The sequence below is a fragment of the Puma concolor genome, chromosome D1 (assembly GCF_028749965.1).
Source record: "Puma concolor isolate L17-30 chromosome D1, mPumCon1.1.hap2, whole genome shotgun sequence".
NCBI lineage: Eukaryota > Metazoa > Chordata > Mammalia > Carnivora > Felidae > Puma > Puma concolor.
The window spans coordinates 90,872,670-90,889,981 of record NC_141676.1 but is presented as its reverse complement, the minus strand read 5'-3'; the positions used below and the strand labels follow the sequence as shown (position 1 = coordinate 90,889,981).

Sequence of the window (17,312 nt, the reverse complement as noted above, 5' to 3'; positions counted from 1 at the left end):
CCCAGGGGAGTTCTACCAGACATTTAAAGCAGAGATAATACCTATCCTTCTCAAGCTATTCCAAGAAATAGAAAGGGAAGGAAAACTTCCAGACTCATTCTATGAAGCCAGTATTACTTTGATTCCTAAACCAGACAGAGACCCAGTAAAAAAAGAGAACTACAGGCCAATATCCCTGATGAATATGGATGCCAAAATTCTCAATAAGATACTAGCAAATCGAATTCAATGGCATATAAAAAGAATTATTCACCATGATCAAGTGGGATTCATTCCTGGGATGCAGGGCTGGTTCAACATTCGCAAATCAATCAACGTGATACATCACATTAACAAAAAAAAAGAGAAGAACCATATGATCCTGTCAATCGATGCAGAAAAGGCCTTTGACAAAATCCAGCACCCTTTCTTAATAAAAACTCTTGAGAAAGTCGGGATAGAAGGAACATACTTAAAGATCATAAAAGCCATTTATGAAAAGCCCACAGCTAACATCATCCTCAACGGGGAAAAACTGAGAGCTTTTTCCCTGAGATCAGGAACACGACAGGGATGCCCACTCTCACCGCTGTTGTTTAACATAGTGCTGGAAGTTCTAGCATCAGCAATCAGACAACAGAAGGAAATCAAAGGCGTCAAAATTGGCAAAGATGAAGTCAAGCTTTCGCTCTTTGCAGATGACATGATATTATACATGGAAAATCCGATAGACTCCACCAAAAGTCTGCTAGAACTGATACATGAATTCAGCAAAGTTGCAGGATACAAAATCAATGTACAGAAATCAGTTGCATTCTTATACACTAACAATGAAGCAACAGAAAGACAAATAAAGAAACTGATCCCATTCACAATTGCACCAAGAAGCATAAAATACCTAGGAATCAATCTAACCAAAGATGTAAAGGATCTGTATGCTGAAAACTATAGAAAGCTTATGAAGGTAATTGAAGAAGATTTAAAGAAATGGAAAGACATTCCCTGCTCATGGATTGGAAGAATAAATATTGTCAAAATGTCAATACTACCCAAAGCTATCTACACATTCAATGCAATCCCAATCAAAATTGCACCAGCATTCTTCTCGAAACTAGAACAAGCAATCCTAAAATTCATATGGAACCACAAAAGGCCCCGAATAGCCAAAGTAATTTTGAAGAAGAAGACCAAAGCAGGAGGCATCACAATCCCAGACTTTAGCCTCTACTACAAAGCTGTCATCATCAAGACAGCATGGTATTGGCACCAAAACAGACACATAGACCAATGGAATAGAATAGAAACCCCAGAACTAGACCCACAAACGTACGGCCAACTCATCTTTGACAAAGCAGGAAAGAACATCCAATGGAAAAAAGACAGTCTCTTTAACAAATGGTGCTGGGAGAACTGGACAGCAACATGCAGAAGGTTGAAACTAGACCACTTTCTCACACCATTCACAAAAATAAACTCAAAATGGATAAAGGACCTGAATGTGAGACAGGAAACCATCAAAACCTTAGAGGAGAAAGCAGGAAAAGACCTCTCTGACCTCAGCCGTAGCAATCTCTTACTCGACACATCCCCAAAGGCAAGGGAATTAAAAGCAAAAGTGAATTCCTGGGACCTTATGAAGATCAAAAGCTTCTGCACAGCAAAGGAAACAACCAACAAAACTAAAAGGCAACCAACGGAATGGGAAAAGATATTTGCAAATGACATATCGGACAAAGGGCTAGTATCCAAAATCTATAAAGAGCTCACCAAACTCCACACCCGAAAAGCAAATAACCCAGTGAAGAAATGGGCAGAAAACATGAATAGACACTTCTCTAAAGAAGACATCCGGATGGCCAACAGGCACATGAAAAGATGTTCAGCGTCGCTCCTTATCAGGGAAATACAAATCAAAACCACACTCAGGTATCACCTCACGCCAGTCAGAGTGGCCAAAATGAACAAATCAGGAGACTATAGATGCTGGAGAGGATGTGGAGAAACGGGAACCCTCTTGCACTGTTGGTGGGAATGCAAATTGGTGCAGCCGCTCTGGAAAGCAGTGTGGAGGTTCCTCAGAAAATTAAAAATAGACCTACCCTATGACCCAGCAATAGCACTGCTAGGAATTTATCCAAGGGACACAGGAGTACTGATGCATAGGGGCACTTGTACCCCAATGTTCATAGCAGCACTCTCAACAATAGCCAAATTATGGAAAGAGCCTAAATGTCCATCAACTGATGAATGGATAAAGAAATTGTGGTTTATATACACAATGGAGTACTATGTGGCAATGAGAAAAAATGAAATATGGCCTTTTGTAGCAACGTGGATGGAACTGGAGAGTGTGATGCTAAGTGAAATAAGCCATACAGAGAAAGACAGATACCATATGGTTTCACTCTTATGTGGATCCTGAGAAACTTAAGAGAAACCCATGGGGGAGGGGAACAAAAAAAAAAAAAAAAAAAAGAGGTTAGAGTGGGAGAGAGCCAAAGCATAAGAGACTGTTGAGAACTGAGAACAAACTAAGGGTTGATGGGGGGTGGGAGGGAGGAGAGGGTGGGTGATGGGTACTGAGGAGGGCACCTTTTGGGATGAGCACTGGGTGTTGTATGGAAACCAATTTGACAATAAATTTCATATATAAATAAAAAAAAAAAAAAAAAAAAAAAAAAAAAGTCAGAGAAGCCAAATGTAAAATGTGGCACAGGGATTAAAACTTGAGGTTGGAAGCCTATGCTCTTATCCCTTCAACCATGTTGTTTTCACACGTGTATGTAAATTAAATATCTAAATTAAACCTACTGTCAGAAAATATCTATGTTATGGGGTGGTTGCATTAAGAAGGAGCCTTGGAAATCACCTATTTCGAAAGGATGGAGTTAAGGAGAGGTACAATCTATTTTTTCATATTTTATAAAGTAATACTTTTTTATTGTAAAGGGGTTGAATAATACAGAAGCAAACAGAGAAAAAAATTAAATTTCTTTTGCTGATGTCTACAATCTCATTCCCCTTTCTAGTTGGTATATATCCTTCCAGATCATTTTCTATGAATTTACAATGAGATTATTCTATGTTGTGATTTGCTTTTTCATTTAACAATAAATCACAGAAAACAATTCCATATGACTTTCTTTTTAAGGGCTGCAGAATATTTCACACACATAAATAGATAAGGAAGTCTCTATTTTGAAACTGTGATTTCCAACATTTGAATATTAAAGCAATACTGCAAAGAATATTTATCTGGATGGGAGATATATTTAAAGAATGAAAAGTGACCAATTCAAAAATGACAAAGGACTTGAACTGGCATTTCTCCAAAGAGGATATACAAATGGCCAATAAACACATGAAAAGATGTTCAACATCATCCCATTTCTGTATAATCACCACCTGGATCCACAGAACACTGCTAGCACTCCAGAATCCTCTCTCCTACCCATCTCAGTCACCTATCCCCTTCCTCCCGTCCAAAGTTAACTGCTATTCTGAATTCTAACACCACAGAATCATCTTAAACTCTGTGATTCTGAACTCTCTCCTCATCTATGTGGAATTATACGGCGTATGTATGCATGTACGTATAGCACGCTTCTCTCACTCAACACTTATTTTTGTGAGATTCACCCATATTGTGGCAGACAGCCAGAACTCATTTCATTTTCATCGGTGTAGAAGAATCCGTTCAATGAATGTGCCTTTATTTATCCATCCCATTACGAATATACCTCTGGTTTTTCTAGTTTTTTGACAATTAGGACTAAGGTTGCTATAAACATTCTATATTTACCTAAGAGTGAACCTGCTGGACCCCAGGGTATGTGTCAACTTCCGTATGTAATACCAAACAATGATTGTCCCACATTATCTCCCATCAGCAGTGTGAGAGAATTCCTACTGATGTATATCCTTGCCAACCTTTGGTATTATTATTCTTAAATTTTAACCTCTGGTGGGTATGTATTAAAGAGTCAATGAGATTTCAGTTTGCATTTCCCTAAAGACTGATGACGTTTACCATCTTGTCATACGCTTATGAGCATTTTGGATATTTGTTGTAAAGTACCTATTCAAGTTTTCACTTAATTAAACAAATCTTACTTTCTTACTGATTCTTTACACACTTTAGTTATGTGACCTTTGTCAAATATCTTTCTCATTTTGTGATTTGCTTTCTTCATTATCTTAATAGCATTTAAGATCAAGTTCTGATCTTTAATTAAATTTAATTATTAAGCTTTTCAGTTAAGATTACTGCTTATGTTTATCCCGAGATCATGAAAATAGGTCATGAAGATACTCTACAGTATTATCTTCTAAGAGTTTTATTGTTTCACCTTTCACATACAGATCTGTAATTCTCCCAGAAATGATTCTGTATACAGGGTTAAATAAGAATTTTATACACTCATACACACACACACCCCTCAAGGTGACCTAGCACCATTTATTGAAATAACTGTCCTTTTGACATTGCTCTGCAAAAAAGTATCTATATATTCACAGGTTTGTTTCTGGACTCTATTCTGTTCCACTAATCTATTTGTCTGTCTACCCTTGAATTAATATCAGTACCTTAAGTGAAGTTTTAACAATAAATCTTGATATTTAAAATAGTAAGTTTCCCACTTTATTGTTCTTCAAAATTGTCTTGGGATTTAGGTCTCTGCATTTCCATAATTATTTTAGAATCAGTTTAGAACCAGTTGTCAATTTCCACAAAAATTCTAACCCAAAACTTGGGGCATTCATCAGTAACTCTGCCCTACTGGGCTCTGAGCTCCAATTTTTGTTCTCCTAGGACTACTGTGCCTTTCTCTACTCTATCAGTAGATACCCTAGGGGAATAAGGTCTCCATATACTGAAGTCTGTCTTCAGGATGTCCTTTTTCTGCTTAACCTCAGCTCAGTAATTGTTTACTGCCTTATTAACTCTCCAATGCTTCAAAGAGATATTTTTTTTATTCCTGTCCAAATCTTCTGTTTTCAGAGCAAAGGCTTTATCTAAATTCCCTTGTCCTTCATTTTAAGAAGAAAATAAGCATTGCCCTGCTTTTCTCTTACCCTCTCTCCCTACTTTCCTTTCTCTCCCCTCTTCCTCCCCCAACCCTTTTTCTTTCTTTCTAGACAAAAAGGTGGATAACGGAAGAAATGAGGAATCCCACTATGGAAATTACAAAAAAGACAAAATGTTGATCCAAGAAATAAAATAAGGGGCACCTCGGTGGCTCAGTCAGTTAAGCGTCCGACTTCAGCTCAGGTCATGATCTCACAGTTTGTGAGTTTGAGCCCCGCGTTGGGCTCTGTGCTGACAGCTCAGAGCCTGGAGCCTGCTTCCCATTCTGTGTCTCCCTCTCTCTGCCCCTCCCCTGCTCGCACTCTATCTTTCTCAAAAATAAATAAACCTTAAAAAATGTTTTTTAAAAAAGAAATAAAATAAGAATTGAAGAGTTTATCAGGTGGGCTTAAAAGAAGCCTACACAGAAGAATAACTGAACTTTAAGAGAGGTCAATAAAAGTAAACTGGAAAGAGAGGGTGTGCAAGACAGTATCAAAGAGTGTAACCAATCTGTAAAGGAAAAGAGGAAGAGCAACGATTGCACAGAAGAAATACTGTAAAGATAATAGCTGAGAAAACTAAAAACTTGAAGAAAGATATCAATGAATAAATCCAACTGCTCCATAAGCTACAAGCAGGATAAACACACACAAAAAACTACGTATGCTTTCCCTTCTTCTTCCCCCCACCTCAACCTCACCTTCTCCCATCAAACTGTAACTGTGATGATTCAACTGCCAATTTCTTATGGACAAGCTTCTATCTTTCTTCCTCTTTTCTTTCCTCTTCTTTTCTACCTCCCTCTCCCACCTACTCCCTCCCCCACCACACCTTCTTTTTCTTAAGGCAACACGGATACTTGTTTTCTTGATCAGGACATGGTGACTCAATGATTTTATTTTTACATACACAAATAATTGAACATATTGAGAACATTAAGAAGAACTCCGAAGGGAAAAATTTTCCTATTGCCCTTGTTGTGTAATAATATAGGGAGCTTTAAATTTCAGCCTCAAACTATAGCTGCATCTTTCAGATTTGGCATCTAACAGTAACAGATGGCAATGTTAAAAATAAATAGAACATTCAAGTTGTTTATACTGTAGGCAAAGACAGTTTTAAAGTGTGAAACAAGCCTGAGGCTAACAGAATTCACATCATCCTTTTCGAAATATATTAAGAATCCACATTTCCTTATGCCAATCCTGCAATGCTGCTCACAGAAGATAAAATACTAGCTTTTAAAGGTGTGCTCGCATTATAAGTCATCACCAATTTAGAATTAACATTGTCCTACAGGTCTATTAATAGACACTTGTTTTCCAGAACTATCAATACCTGATTAACTTTCTCAAGTTTTAAAGCTTCTGGAGCTTATCGCTATTAGAAATGTCACTTTCTCGTTCAAAACATGAGAAAGTATTCAATTGACAAAATTGAATACCAATATTAAGCTAATTTTTAAAACTAAGTTTGCAGGATATCTCTGAGGCAGAATATCAAAGATGATATTTAATACCTAATAAGTGTATACAGAAGAAATGCATATAAAAATAATGCATAAGAGACAACAATAAATTTTTGATGTTGAATTTAATAATTTCAAAATAATGATACAAAAAACCATGGTCATCTTAACAGATCGATAAAAAGTACTTGACAAAGCCAACATCCTTTCATGACAAAATCATTCAAGAAATTAAGAACTGAAGGGTGCTTCCCCAATCTGATAAAGGGCATCTATGAAAACCCAACAACTAACATCTTACTTAATGGTTAGTTAAGAAATGGATGTTTTCTCCTAAGGTCAGAAATAAGACAAGGATGGCCATAGTCTTGCCAGGGAAATTGGACAAGAAGAAGAAATAAAAAGCATCCAGATTGCAAAGGAAGAAGTAAAAATACATTCACAGATGATTTGATCTTGTATATAGAATATCCAAAGGAATCCACTAAAAAAAAAAAAACTATTAGAATAAACATTTCAACAAGATTTCATGATTTCATGACTAATATACAAAATTAATTGTATTTCTATGCATTTGCAATGAAAATGAAGTCAAGAAAGTAATTCCATTTACAATAGCATCAAAAATAATAAAAATAAATTTAACAAAAAAATGCAAACGTACACTCTGAATACTACAAAACATTGAACAAAATTAAACAAGCTCTAAATAAATGGAAAAACATCCCATGTTCATGAACTGAAAGACTAAATAAATACTGGTAAGAGGATAATACTTCCCAAATTGATATACAGATTTAATATAATCCCTATCAAAATCCAGCTGACTTCTTTGTAGAAACTGACAAGCTGATTCTAAAATTCATATGGAATTGCAAGGAACCCAGAAGAGCCAAGTCAATCCTGAGAAAGAATAAAGTATTAAGAGCAAAATTTGCCACAAAACAAACACATGCTGACAGCATGGAGCCTGCTTGGGATTCCCTCTCTCCCTCTCTCTCTGTCCCTACCCTGCTCATGCTCTCTATCTCTCAAACTTAAAAAAACAAAGAACAGACATATAGATCAGTGGAACAGAACTAAAAGTCTAAAAATAAACTTATATGTCCAAGGTCAATTTTCTGCAAGGGAGTCAAGACAATTCAAAAAATAGTGCTGAGACACCTAGATGTCCAATGGAGTTGAACCTTATACCAGACACAAAAATTAACTCAAAATTTACTAAAATCTAAGACCTAAAACCATAAACTTCTTAGGAGAAGATATATGAGTAAATCTTGACCTTGGGTTAGGCAAAGTCTTCCTACATAAGACATCAAAAGCATAAGGAACAAAAAAAGATAAACTGAACTTCATCAAAATTAAAAAAATTTATACTTCCATGGACAGAATAAAGACAAGCAAAGACAACCCACACAATGTGAGAAAACATATGCAAATCATATTGTCTGATAAAGCACTTGTATCTAGAATATACATAGAATACTTAAAGAATATATAAAGAATATATATAAAGAATACTTACCAATTAAAAAATGGGAAAAGGATCTGAATAGACATTTCTCCAAAAACATGCAAATGGCTAATAAGCATATAAAAAGATACTCAACATGATTAGTCATCAGGAAAATGAAATCAAACTCCCAAAGATACAACACTTTGTAACTACTACGATGGCAATAATCAAAAACACGCTAACAAGGATATGGAACAACTGAAACTCTCATACACACTGCCAGGGCGTATTGTAAAAACTACTTTGTAAAGCAGTCTGGCAGTTCTTCAAAGGTTAAACATACAGCTACCATATGACCCAGCAGTTTTACTCCTAGATATATACTTGAGAGGTGAATATATATATATATCCACACAAAAACTTATACACCGATGTTCATAACTGCATTATACATAATAGTCAAAAATGGAAACAACTCAAAATGAGTGGATAAAATATGGCCTCTCCATACAATGGAATATTACTTTAGCCATAAAAAAGAATGAGATTCTGATACATGGATGAACCCTGAAAACACTGTGCTAAGTCAAAGAAGCTAATTACAAAAGACCACTATTGTATGATCATGAAAGGTCTGGAATAGGGAAATCTATAGAGACAGAAAGTAGACTAATAGCTGCTTAGGGCTGGAGAAGAGGGATGGGGTTGAGGCACCTCTCTGCTAAAGGGTATGGGATTTTCTTTTAAGTTAATGACACCATGTTTAAAAAAAAGAAAAAAAAACCCTACAGTCATCACAACCACAAATTAACATCTACTGAGCAAGTACCCACTGAGAAAGTTTTTTAGTAAGTTTACCCAAAGAAGGGAAGTTTACCCAAAGAAGAGGATAAAATGTCTTGAAAAGAGACTGAGAGGAGAAAGCAGGAAAAGATCTCTCTGACCTCAGCCATAGCAATTTCTTACTTGACACATCCCCAAAGGCAAGGGAATTAAAAGCAAAAATGAACTACTGGGACCTTATGAAGATAAAAAGCTTCTGCACAGCAAAGGAAACAACCAACAAAACTAAAAGGCAACCAACAGAATGGGAAAAGATATTTGCAAATGACATATCGGACAAAGGGCTAGTATCCAAAATCTGTAAAGAGCTCACCACACTCCACACCCGAAAAACAAATAATCCAGTGAAGAAATGGGCAGAAAACACGAATAGACACTTCTCTAAAGAAGACATCCAGATGGCCAACAGGCACATGAAAAGATGCTCAACGTCGCTCCTCATCAGGGAAATACAAATTAAAACCACACTCAGATATCACCTCACGCCAGTCAGAGTGGCCAAAATGAACAAATCCGGAGACTATAGATGCTGGAGAGGATGTGGAGAAACGGGAACCCTCTTGCACTGTTGGTGGGAATGCAAATTGGTGCAGCCTCTCTGGAAAACAGTGTGGAGGTTCCTCAGAAAATTAAAAATAGACCTACCCTATGACCCAGCAATAGCACTGCTAGGAATTTACCCAAGGGATACAGGAGTACTGATGCATAGGGGCACTTGTACCCCAATGTTTATAGCAGCACTCTCAACAATAGCCAAATTATGGAAAGAGCCTAAATGTCCATCAACTGATGAATGGATAAAGAAATTGTGGTTTACATACACAATGGAGTACTACGTGGCAATGAGAAAGAATGAAATATGGCCCTTTGTAGCAACATGGATGGAACTGGAGAGTGTTATGCTAAGTGAAATAAGCCATACAGAGAAAGACAGATACCATATGGTTTCACTCTTACGTGGATCCTGAGAAACGTAACAGAAACCCATGGGGGAGGGGGAAGGAAAAAAAAAAAAAAGAGGTTAGAGTGGAAGAGAGCCAAAGCATAAGAGACTCTTAAAAACTGAAACAAACTGAGGGTTGATGGGGGGTGGGAGGGAGGGGAGGGTGTATGATGGGTATTGAGGAGGGCACCTTTTGGGATGAGCACTGGGGGTTGTATGGAAACCAATTTGACAATAAACTTCATATATTGAAAAAAAAAAGAAAAGAAAAGAGACTGAGAATCCTGTCTCAGGTAGAACCGTAGAGAACACTGTTTTGAAGTATTTTTCTCTACTAAACAGTAAAAGTAGTCTGCCTAAAAATTTAAAATTCCTATGAGAATTCTTAATCTTCTGTGAAGAAACAAGCTTCAAAAGCATATTATCTTTACCTGAATACTATAAGCAAATATGATTTGATATATGCTTGGGGGGCAGAGGTGGGGAAATACTAAATAAGCTTTTTCCCCCCTAATTTTTATATAAAGGTCCTAACCCTAAAAGATACTTTAAGGAAAATATTACAAATAAATTCTGAGGCCCAGCAAATTTTTCTTTTTCTTTTACTGCGGGCAGAGTATGGAGAAGGGCAAAGAAAGGTGAAGGGACTATAATACAAGTAGGAGATGTAAATCTGATTACTTCCTCTTCCCTCCAAAATCTTTCAGTCTTTGTTTTTGTTTTCCTTTAAAAATTTTATATAACATTAAAAACTTCCAAGTTAAGTATTCTGTACAATCTACCTAGATTAAATCACCCCAATAAAAACAAGTTTCCATTTTGATTTTCACCCCCTGTAACTCTGCTTTATTCATTAAATAATCCACATATTTATATAGCACTATAAATATACTATTAAGTAATGAGAAATGCTGTTTAAAATAGTTTTGATGTTCACAATCATTGATAAAATATACATTCCCTTCATTTATTAGTTTCCAGCTAATCACATCATTTGTGTGAGTTCTTTAAACCTGTTATTTTCATCATTGTGTTCATTAATAAGCTATATCCCTACTATATAATTATAAAAACAAATAATGACAAAGATTAATGGAACAAATAGTTCTTTGAAATTATCTAAAATGTTGATGTACCTTTGTGAAATGATCAATAAAGAAATAAGAATATTTTAAAACTCAAAACCACCTAAAATTAAGAATGCATACATATCATGTCAATAAATGGCAACAGCAGCAAAACAAGCTATGTGCTTGACTACAAGAGAAAACCTGTTTCTTTAAGCAGTTGATAAAATCATCACCCTGATGAAAAAGTGTACTCACCTGGTTTTGGCACTGAGTTGGTCACTGACTGGGGGACTTTCTGATTAATTAACTCCACGCAGTGTCCAGGAAAGAGACCCACCTAAGGAAGAAAAGCAGCAGAGAGAGGATTCTAAACCAGAGAGCAGACCAGTGTGTGAACAGTGCCAATTCAATTCCAGTAATATACTCCACAGTCCCTCCCAAAGGATTCTATTATTCCAAGACTCTAAATCACAGATGATACCAATTACACAAACAAATAATAAAACAATCTGTTGCTATGTGTGTACAGGGTTGTGTTTTATTCGTCCAAATATCTAAGTCTGCTTTTTTAGTTTTAGCTTTTAATTTACCAAACTTTTTTTTTTACACCATTCAAATATGCAGTCTGAAACCAAGCTAAGCATGCAGTACCTATAACTTTTACCTCTTAATAACTTACTTTGCTGAAATTTCAACCTAGTTGTGTTGGTATCTCCACAGCCAACTTTTATATTTGTCTCCTCTATAATTAAAAAAAAATCAACACTAAACCACATTCAAATTTTTTTGTGAATTTTCTGCTCATTTCTCCCACAGGTTTCATGAAAAATGACAGGACTAAAATAAATTGGTGAAACAACACTCATTTCACATCCTGCTGTTGTGAAAGAGCTAGTAGTGTGTGAATATGTGGGAAAGCAAAAGAGAAGAAAACAACCAAACTCAGCAGTAGTGACAGACTCTGGCTTTGACAAACACACCACTTTGACCTAATCGCAGAACTGCTCATGGTGTTAGATACAGAATCCTAAGAAGTTATATTAGGAAAATACTGAGATCACCCACAGACCACCCAGATCACACAGAGATACTGGATAGCCAATAGAATAAATACAGAGATAAATAGCTTGGAAACAAAAGTAAAAAGAAGATCTTTGCCAATATTTATAGATGTTTCCTTAGATAGGAATATAATCAGGCTACCATGCAACAGATGTTAAAGCTGAACATGAAAACTACATCACTTTTACATCCCTCTGTTGACAGACTCGGGAAGAATGGAATGGTCTTCCAAGAGTTATGACTCATCATGAAGTTCTGAGCTGTATAACTTCCATCTGTGTGGGATTATTTTCACATATGCATTTGCTGCATTCTTATTTCGATTTCTGGATCAATATTCCATGGTAGTTCTTAAGAGTATGAAGATGTAACCAGTTATCATGAGTTGAAAAGGGGTTTTTAACAAGTTATCAGTTTTGTTTAAAAGCTCTCTGATTTGGGGATTCTTAAAGTCCCTATGCATTGCCTTCCAAAACAATGCTTTGTTTGTTTTACTGGTGAAATTTCATACAATATTTTATTCAACTTCCTATTTAGCCAAACAAGTAGAAATTCTTCCAAGATCGATTAGAACCAGATAAGACTCACCTTGAAAAACCCTTCTCATTCTTTCTTACATAAATCCATTAGGAGAGGTTAACAGTGCAGCCTCAAAGGTAAGAGTGCTTGGGTTCAATTCTAGGTCTGCTTACAAGATCAGGTTCGCAACCTAGCCTCTGTTTCAGTTTCTTCATCTAAACAATGTAATAGTACCTAGCTCCTAAGTGTTGTTATGAGAACTAAATGGATCAGCATAAGCAAAATGCATATAGTTAGCACCCATTAAATGTCAGTATCCAATATGTTGGTTACCAGAAGACCTTGAAGGCTCCAGCTCCTCCATTAAATGGATGACACATAATACTTACCACCTTCTGCACATACAGACTTAAGTTTGTTTCCTGCCTATGAAATATCATTCTTTCCATAAAATTAGAATTCATTTCAACTTATAAACATTTTCTGCAATTTTCTAGAGAGAAAAGACCAGGATCTAAATAAACTTGGCCCACCTACTTACTAGGCTCTGTGATCTGGAGCAAATTAGTTAACATCTGTTTTAGTTTCTTAATTTGTGAAAATGGGGATAACAGGAGTGCCTGGGTGACTCAGTCTGTTGAGTGTCCAACTTCAGCTTGGGTCATAATCTCAGGGTCGTGAGATCGAGCCCCGCAGCAGGTTCCACACTAAGTGTGCAGACTGCTTAAGATTCTCTCTCTCTCTCTCTCTCTCTGTCCCACCCTCTCCCCTGCTCACACATGCTCTCTCTGCAACATAAAAAAAAAAAATTAATAAAAAACAGGATAATATTAGCTACCACAATAATTGGTATGAAAGCACCTAGCCGAGTTTCTAAACATAAGTATCTTTCAGCAAATAAAAACTAGTTTTTTGTCACTTCCTAACAAAAACTGAACAAAGTTTAATGAACTTCTTTGGGGAACTATATAATATATATCAGTTACATTCGTACCTTTTAAATTTGTCTCCATGCATTAGCTTTAAATATATGAGTGAGCATGCTACTGTGTGCTATGTAAAGGTCCATGGTATGTTCCTTTACTGCCTATCTCCAATCCCTGCTCACTTGTCTCCCTTTAAAATAAAGTATATTACCATCAGCTAAATTATATATTCAGTGCCCACACTCCTTGCATGCAGGTGTAGCCACAGCACGTGTAAATACAGCTCTATTACCACTATTCTGTTTCCTTCCTCCTGTTTTGAATCCAGGTATCAAGATTGGATCTGTAGTGGCCATCATTTGACCTTAAAAGAAAAGCCAAGAGAATCTTAGAGATTTCTGCTTAGCATCAGTTAGCTGCTAACTCAACAGCCATCAGTCACTTTTTCTGTTCACTTTTCTGTTTCTTGAAACCAAAAGCATTCCTAGTTAATAAGTCTTTTAATTAGAAGAGTTGACTCTATAAATTTGTGAAAGGCAAATAGATTCTATTTTCCTATTATAAAATTTCCATCATAAAAAATGAAGTTGTGTTCTATTGAAAATATACACAATAATGTAACCTTAAGAAAGAATGTAAGTAAAACTAAAAATATACTTAATGAACATTTACTTTTCTGATTCATACTGAAACTAATATTTTACCAAATATCAACAATTCTGGCAAACTCAAAATGTCAAATGTTAAAAGTGACTGGAACTCTGATAATATGATTTATGTATGAACTATGTCATCCTGTGTCATAGATTATTCTTTCTGCAGCAGTGACAATTTCTAAAGCTCTAATTTATAGGACTGAGATGGGTGAGGAAAATTGGGTATATTGGGAGGGGCCAAGATGAGTTTCAACTCCAGGAATAAGAAGGAAGAGAGAGAAAAGACCAATCTATCTAGAGATAGTCCCCCCACCTTATCCACAGTTTTGCTTTGTTTCAGTTACCCGCAGTAAACCATGGTCTGGAAGCAGATGATTCTCCTTCTCACGACATCACAATGCCTATGTAATTCACGTCACTTCATCTCATCACATAGGCATTTATCATCTCACATCATCACAAGGAGAAGGAGTACAGTACAATAAGATATTTGGAGAGCGAGACAGACCACATTCGCATAACTTTTAGTATACTTTTAGAACTGTTTGATTTTATTATTTTTGTCAATCTCTTACTGTGCCTAACTTACAAATTAAACTTTGCCATAGATACATATATATGTATAGGAAAAACCTAGTATTTACAGGGTTCAGTACTATCCATAGTTTCAGGCATTCTCTGGGGGAAAAGGGAGGACTACTGTATATCCCAAAGTGTACTGATAAAGTTAAACAACTGGCTCTCCAAGAGGAAGGGTCTTGATTTATAGTGTTTGCCAGAGTCCATGGCTGGTGTCAAGACCCGGCGTGTGTCAAGCTACCAACAAGACGCAACCAAACGCAATTGCAAAGAGATGCATAGTAGCCTGTTAGGTCGTATTTATACCACACAGAACACTAGGCAGAAATACCCTCAAGAGCATAGGTAACAGTAAAATATAGTGAAATAATTATAAATAAAGTTTTAAGTATTTATTACCTTTGTTTTTAATACAATTCATTTAACTAAAAATTCATAGGCTTTAATTTTTAAAAGCAGCTGTGTTTCACAGTTGTACCACCAAATTCCTAAAAATTTCATGACTTGCTCTGGCTCACCACTAATCTATACCTACACACTGGGTCCTGTGCCTGTCGTAACCCTAATAGCTCCTGGGAATAGGTTTCAGGCAGCTTGACCAATACATGGCTTCCTCTCCAACTACAAGTGAATAAGGAAAGACCTAAATGCAACAGACTGCAATCTGAATCTTCTGACCTTCTTCTACATTGAGGATGGGCTCACACAGTAAAGGAAATAGGTTTGGTGACAAAAGTCAATGTACTGAAAAAAATATTCTGGTACAACTTAGAGAGAATGTTGGATAAGAAACTACTGTCTTAAAATAAGGCTGGAGCTTTGGTAACAGTGAGAATAGAATGAAATCACTGCTTACCAATGGAGCCTAATCCTAACTATAGTTTCTCTGAGGCAACTAATCAAAATCTAACAGGAATTTCAACACAACAATGTGCTTATCACTGATTTTTTTTAAAAAAATCCTATTCTAATGGTTGATTTATGTAATTAATGGCTAGTGAAAGTTTAGGACTTAGCATAACAAAATATTTTTTTGTATTAAGCATAGTGAATGAAGTCATGCTCTTACTTCCAGAGATATACCACAGATTTTTCATCAATGTAACTATGTGGCCTCAGAGAGTTTCTAATTTTTCATTTTCAGACTACAACTTCCTATCTTCCCAGGTCTCTAGTGTTCATATATTCCATGACAAGAGAAGTTCAAATTCAGAGATACTGCACCCCCTTCCTCCCTATATTTCCCCATTAGGGTACCATCTCCCCTTCCAATCATTTGTTTTTACTACTCAGTATGAATCTGTGATTGATCATTTGAACTTTAAAATATATCAGTATTTGGGGCGCCTGGGTGGCTCAGTCAGTTGAGCGTCTGACTTCGGCTCAGGTCATGGTCTCACAGCTCTGTGAGTTCGAGCCCCACATTGGGCTCTATGGTGACGGCTCGGAGCCTGGAGCCTGCTTCAGATTCTGTGCCTCCCTCTCTCTCTGACCCTTCCCCGCTCACACTCTGTCTCTCTCTCTCTCTCTCAAAAATAAATAAAATCATTTAAAAAGTTTATTTAAAAATTTAATAAATAAAAAGTATACCTTTATTTCTTTTATATGTGAAAAATACTGACTTCTTTGAAATTGTTTGTAGGTATTGTTTGTATATTTCATTTCAGAAATCACATGGAAGGATTTTAGAAAGTATTTATTATAATGAGGGGGTGTAAGTTTGAGGAGTTTAAGAACTACTGCTCTAAACCATTTTGTTAATAATTTCCATGAAATTGAACGTTTAAATATCATTTGGTAGGACATATTCTGATGCTATAAATTATCAAAAGGCTATGAAGAAACAAATTTATGGTATCAATGGCAGTTGCACTAATAAGAAAAATAAAAATAGGAACAATACAGAAGATAATTTAAGAAAATTTACATATTTTTATGATCCAAGGGGGAAAAATGCAAAATTGGAACTCACCAAGCTTGTGAACTGGTCCTGACTATACCATTATGTACTGTCTTGGTGAATCAGAATCAGCACAATTTATCTAAATTTTTTGTCTCTAGATTTCTGTAATTTTTAAATGACAAGGTTAGGACGAGACGACCCACTATCATTTTTTCTACAAGGAGACAAGTAGAAGCCACTACCAGTTCGTTAAATTACTTTTGTGATCTATTCGTTGCCCAGAATACCTAGGATTTGATCTAAGCTCGGACATGAAACAGCAGAATAACAATGGGCAAGTTGTTTAAACCCACATGCTTTAGTTCTGTCATCAGCAAGAGATGATAATAGTACCTTCTTCACTGAGTTATAAGAACTAGAGATTAATGGAAAGCACTTAGTACAGCACATTTAAGAAGTACTTTATTTGTAGTATAATATATTCCCTCTTTACTTGAAATTATTTAACATTACCAATGAAAATTTATAGTATGTGATTTCCTGAAACTTAACTAGAGAGGAAATGTTGTGCCTCATTTAATAGTGAGTAATGAAAAGGCGTAGCTTTGGATGCCATATATAAATAATACGATCTTTTTGTAAAGGAACAGGTAAACTTCGCCCCTCTGTTAAACTAGTATGGGGGACAATGTTCCCAAATATCTTCCTTTAGAATAAAGAATACTTTTTTGAAAATAAGTTACCTAGAACCATATTAAACTCCTGAGCTAAGGGACCTTTTTATTGTCCATGAATTGCTTCTCTGATATTTGTACACAAAAACACTAACATGACATT

General features: G+C 36.0%; 1 protein-coding gene across 10 annotated transcripts in view; it reads right to left on the bottom strand.

Annotated features, from left to right (window-relative positions):
- ARHGAP32 (Rho GTPase activating protein 32) overlaps positions 1–17,312 on the bottom strand; it is a 306,604-nt gene that overhangs the window by 70,560 nt on the left and 218,732 nt on the right. For all 10 annotated transcript variants that reach the window (XM_086678673.1, XM_086678676.1, XM_086678671.1 and 7 more), the window contains one exon: positions 11,086–11,167. In XM_086678673.1, coding sequence (XP_086534799.1) covers positions 11,086–11,167 — 82 coding nt within the window. The remainder of the gene's footprint in view (positions 1–11,085; positions 11,168–17,312) is intronic.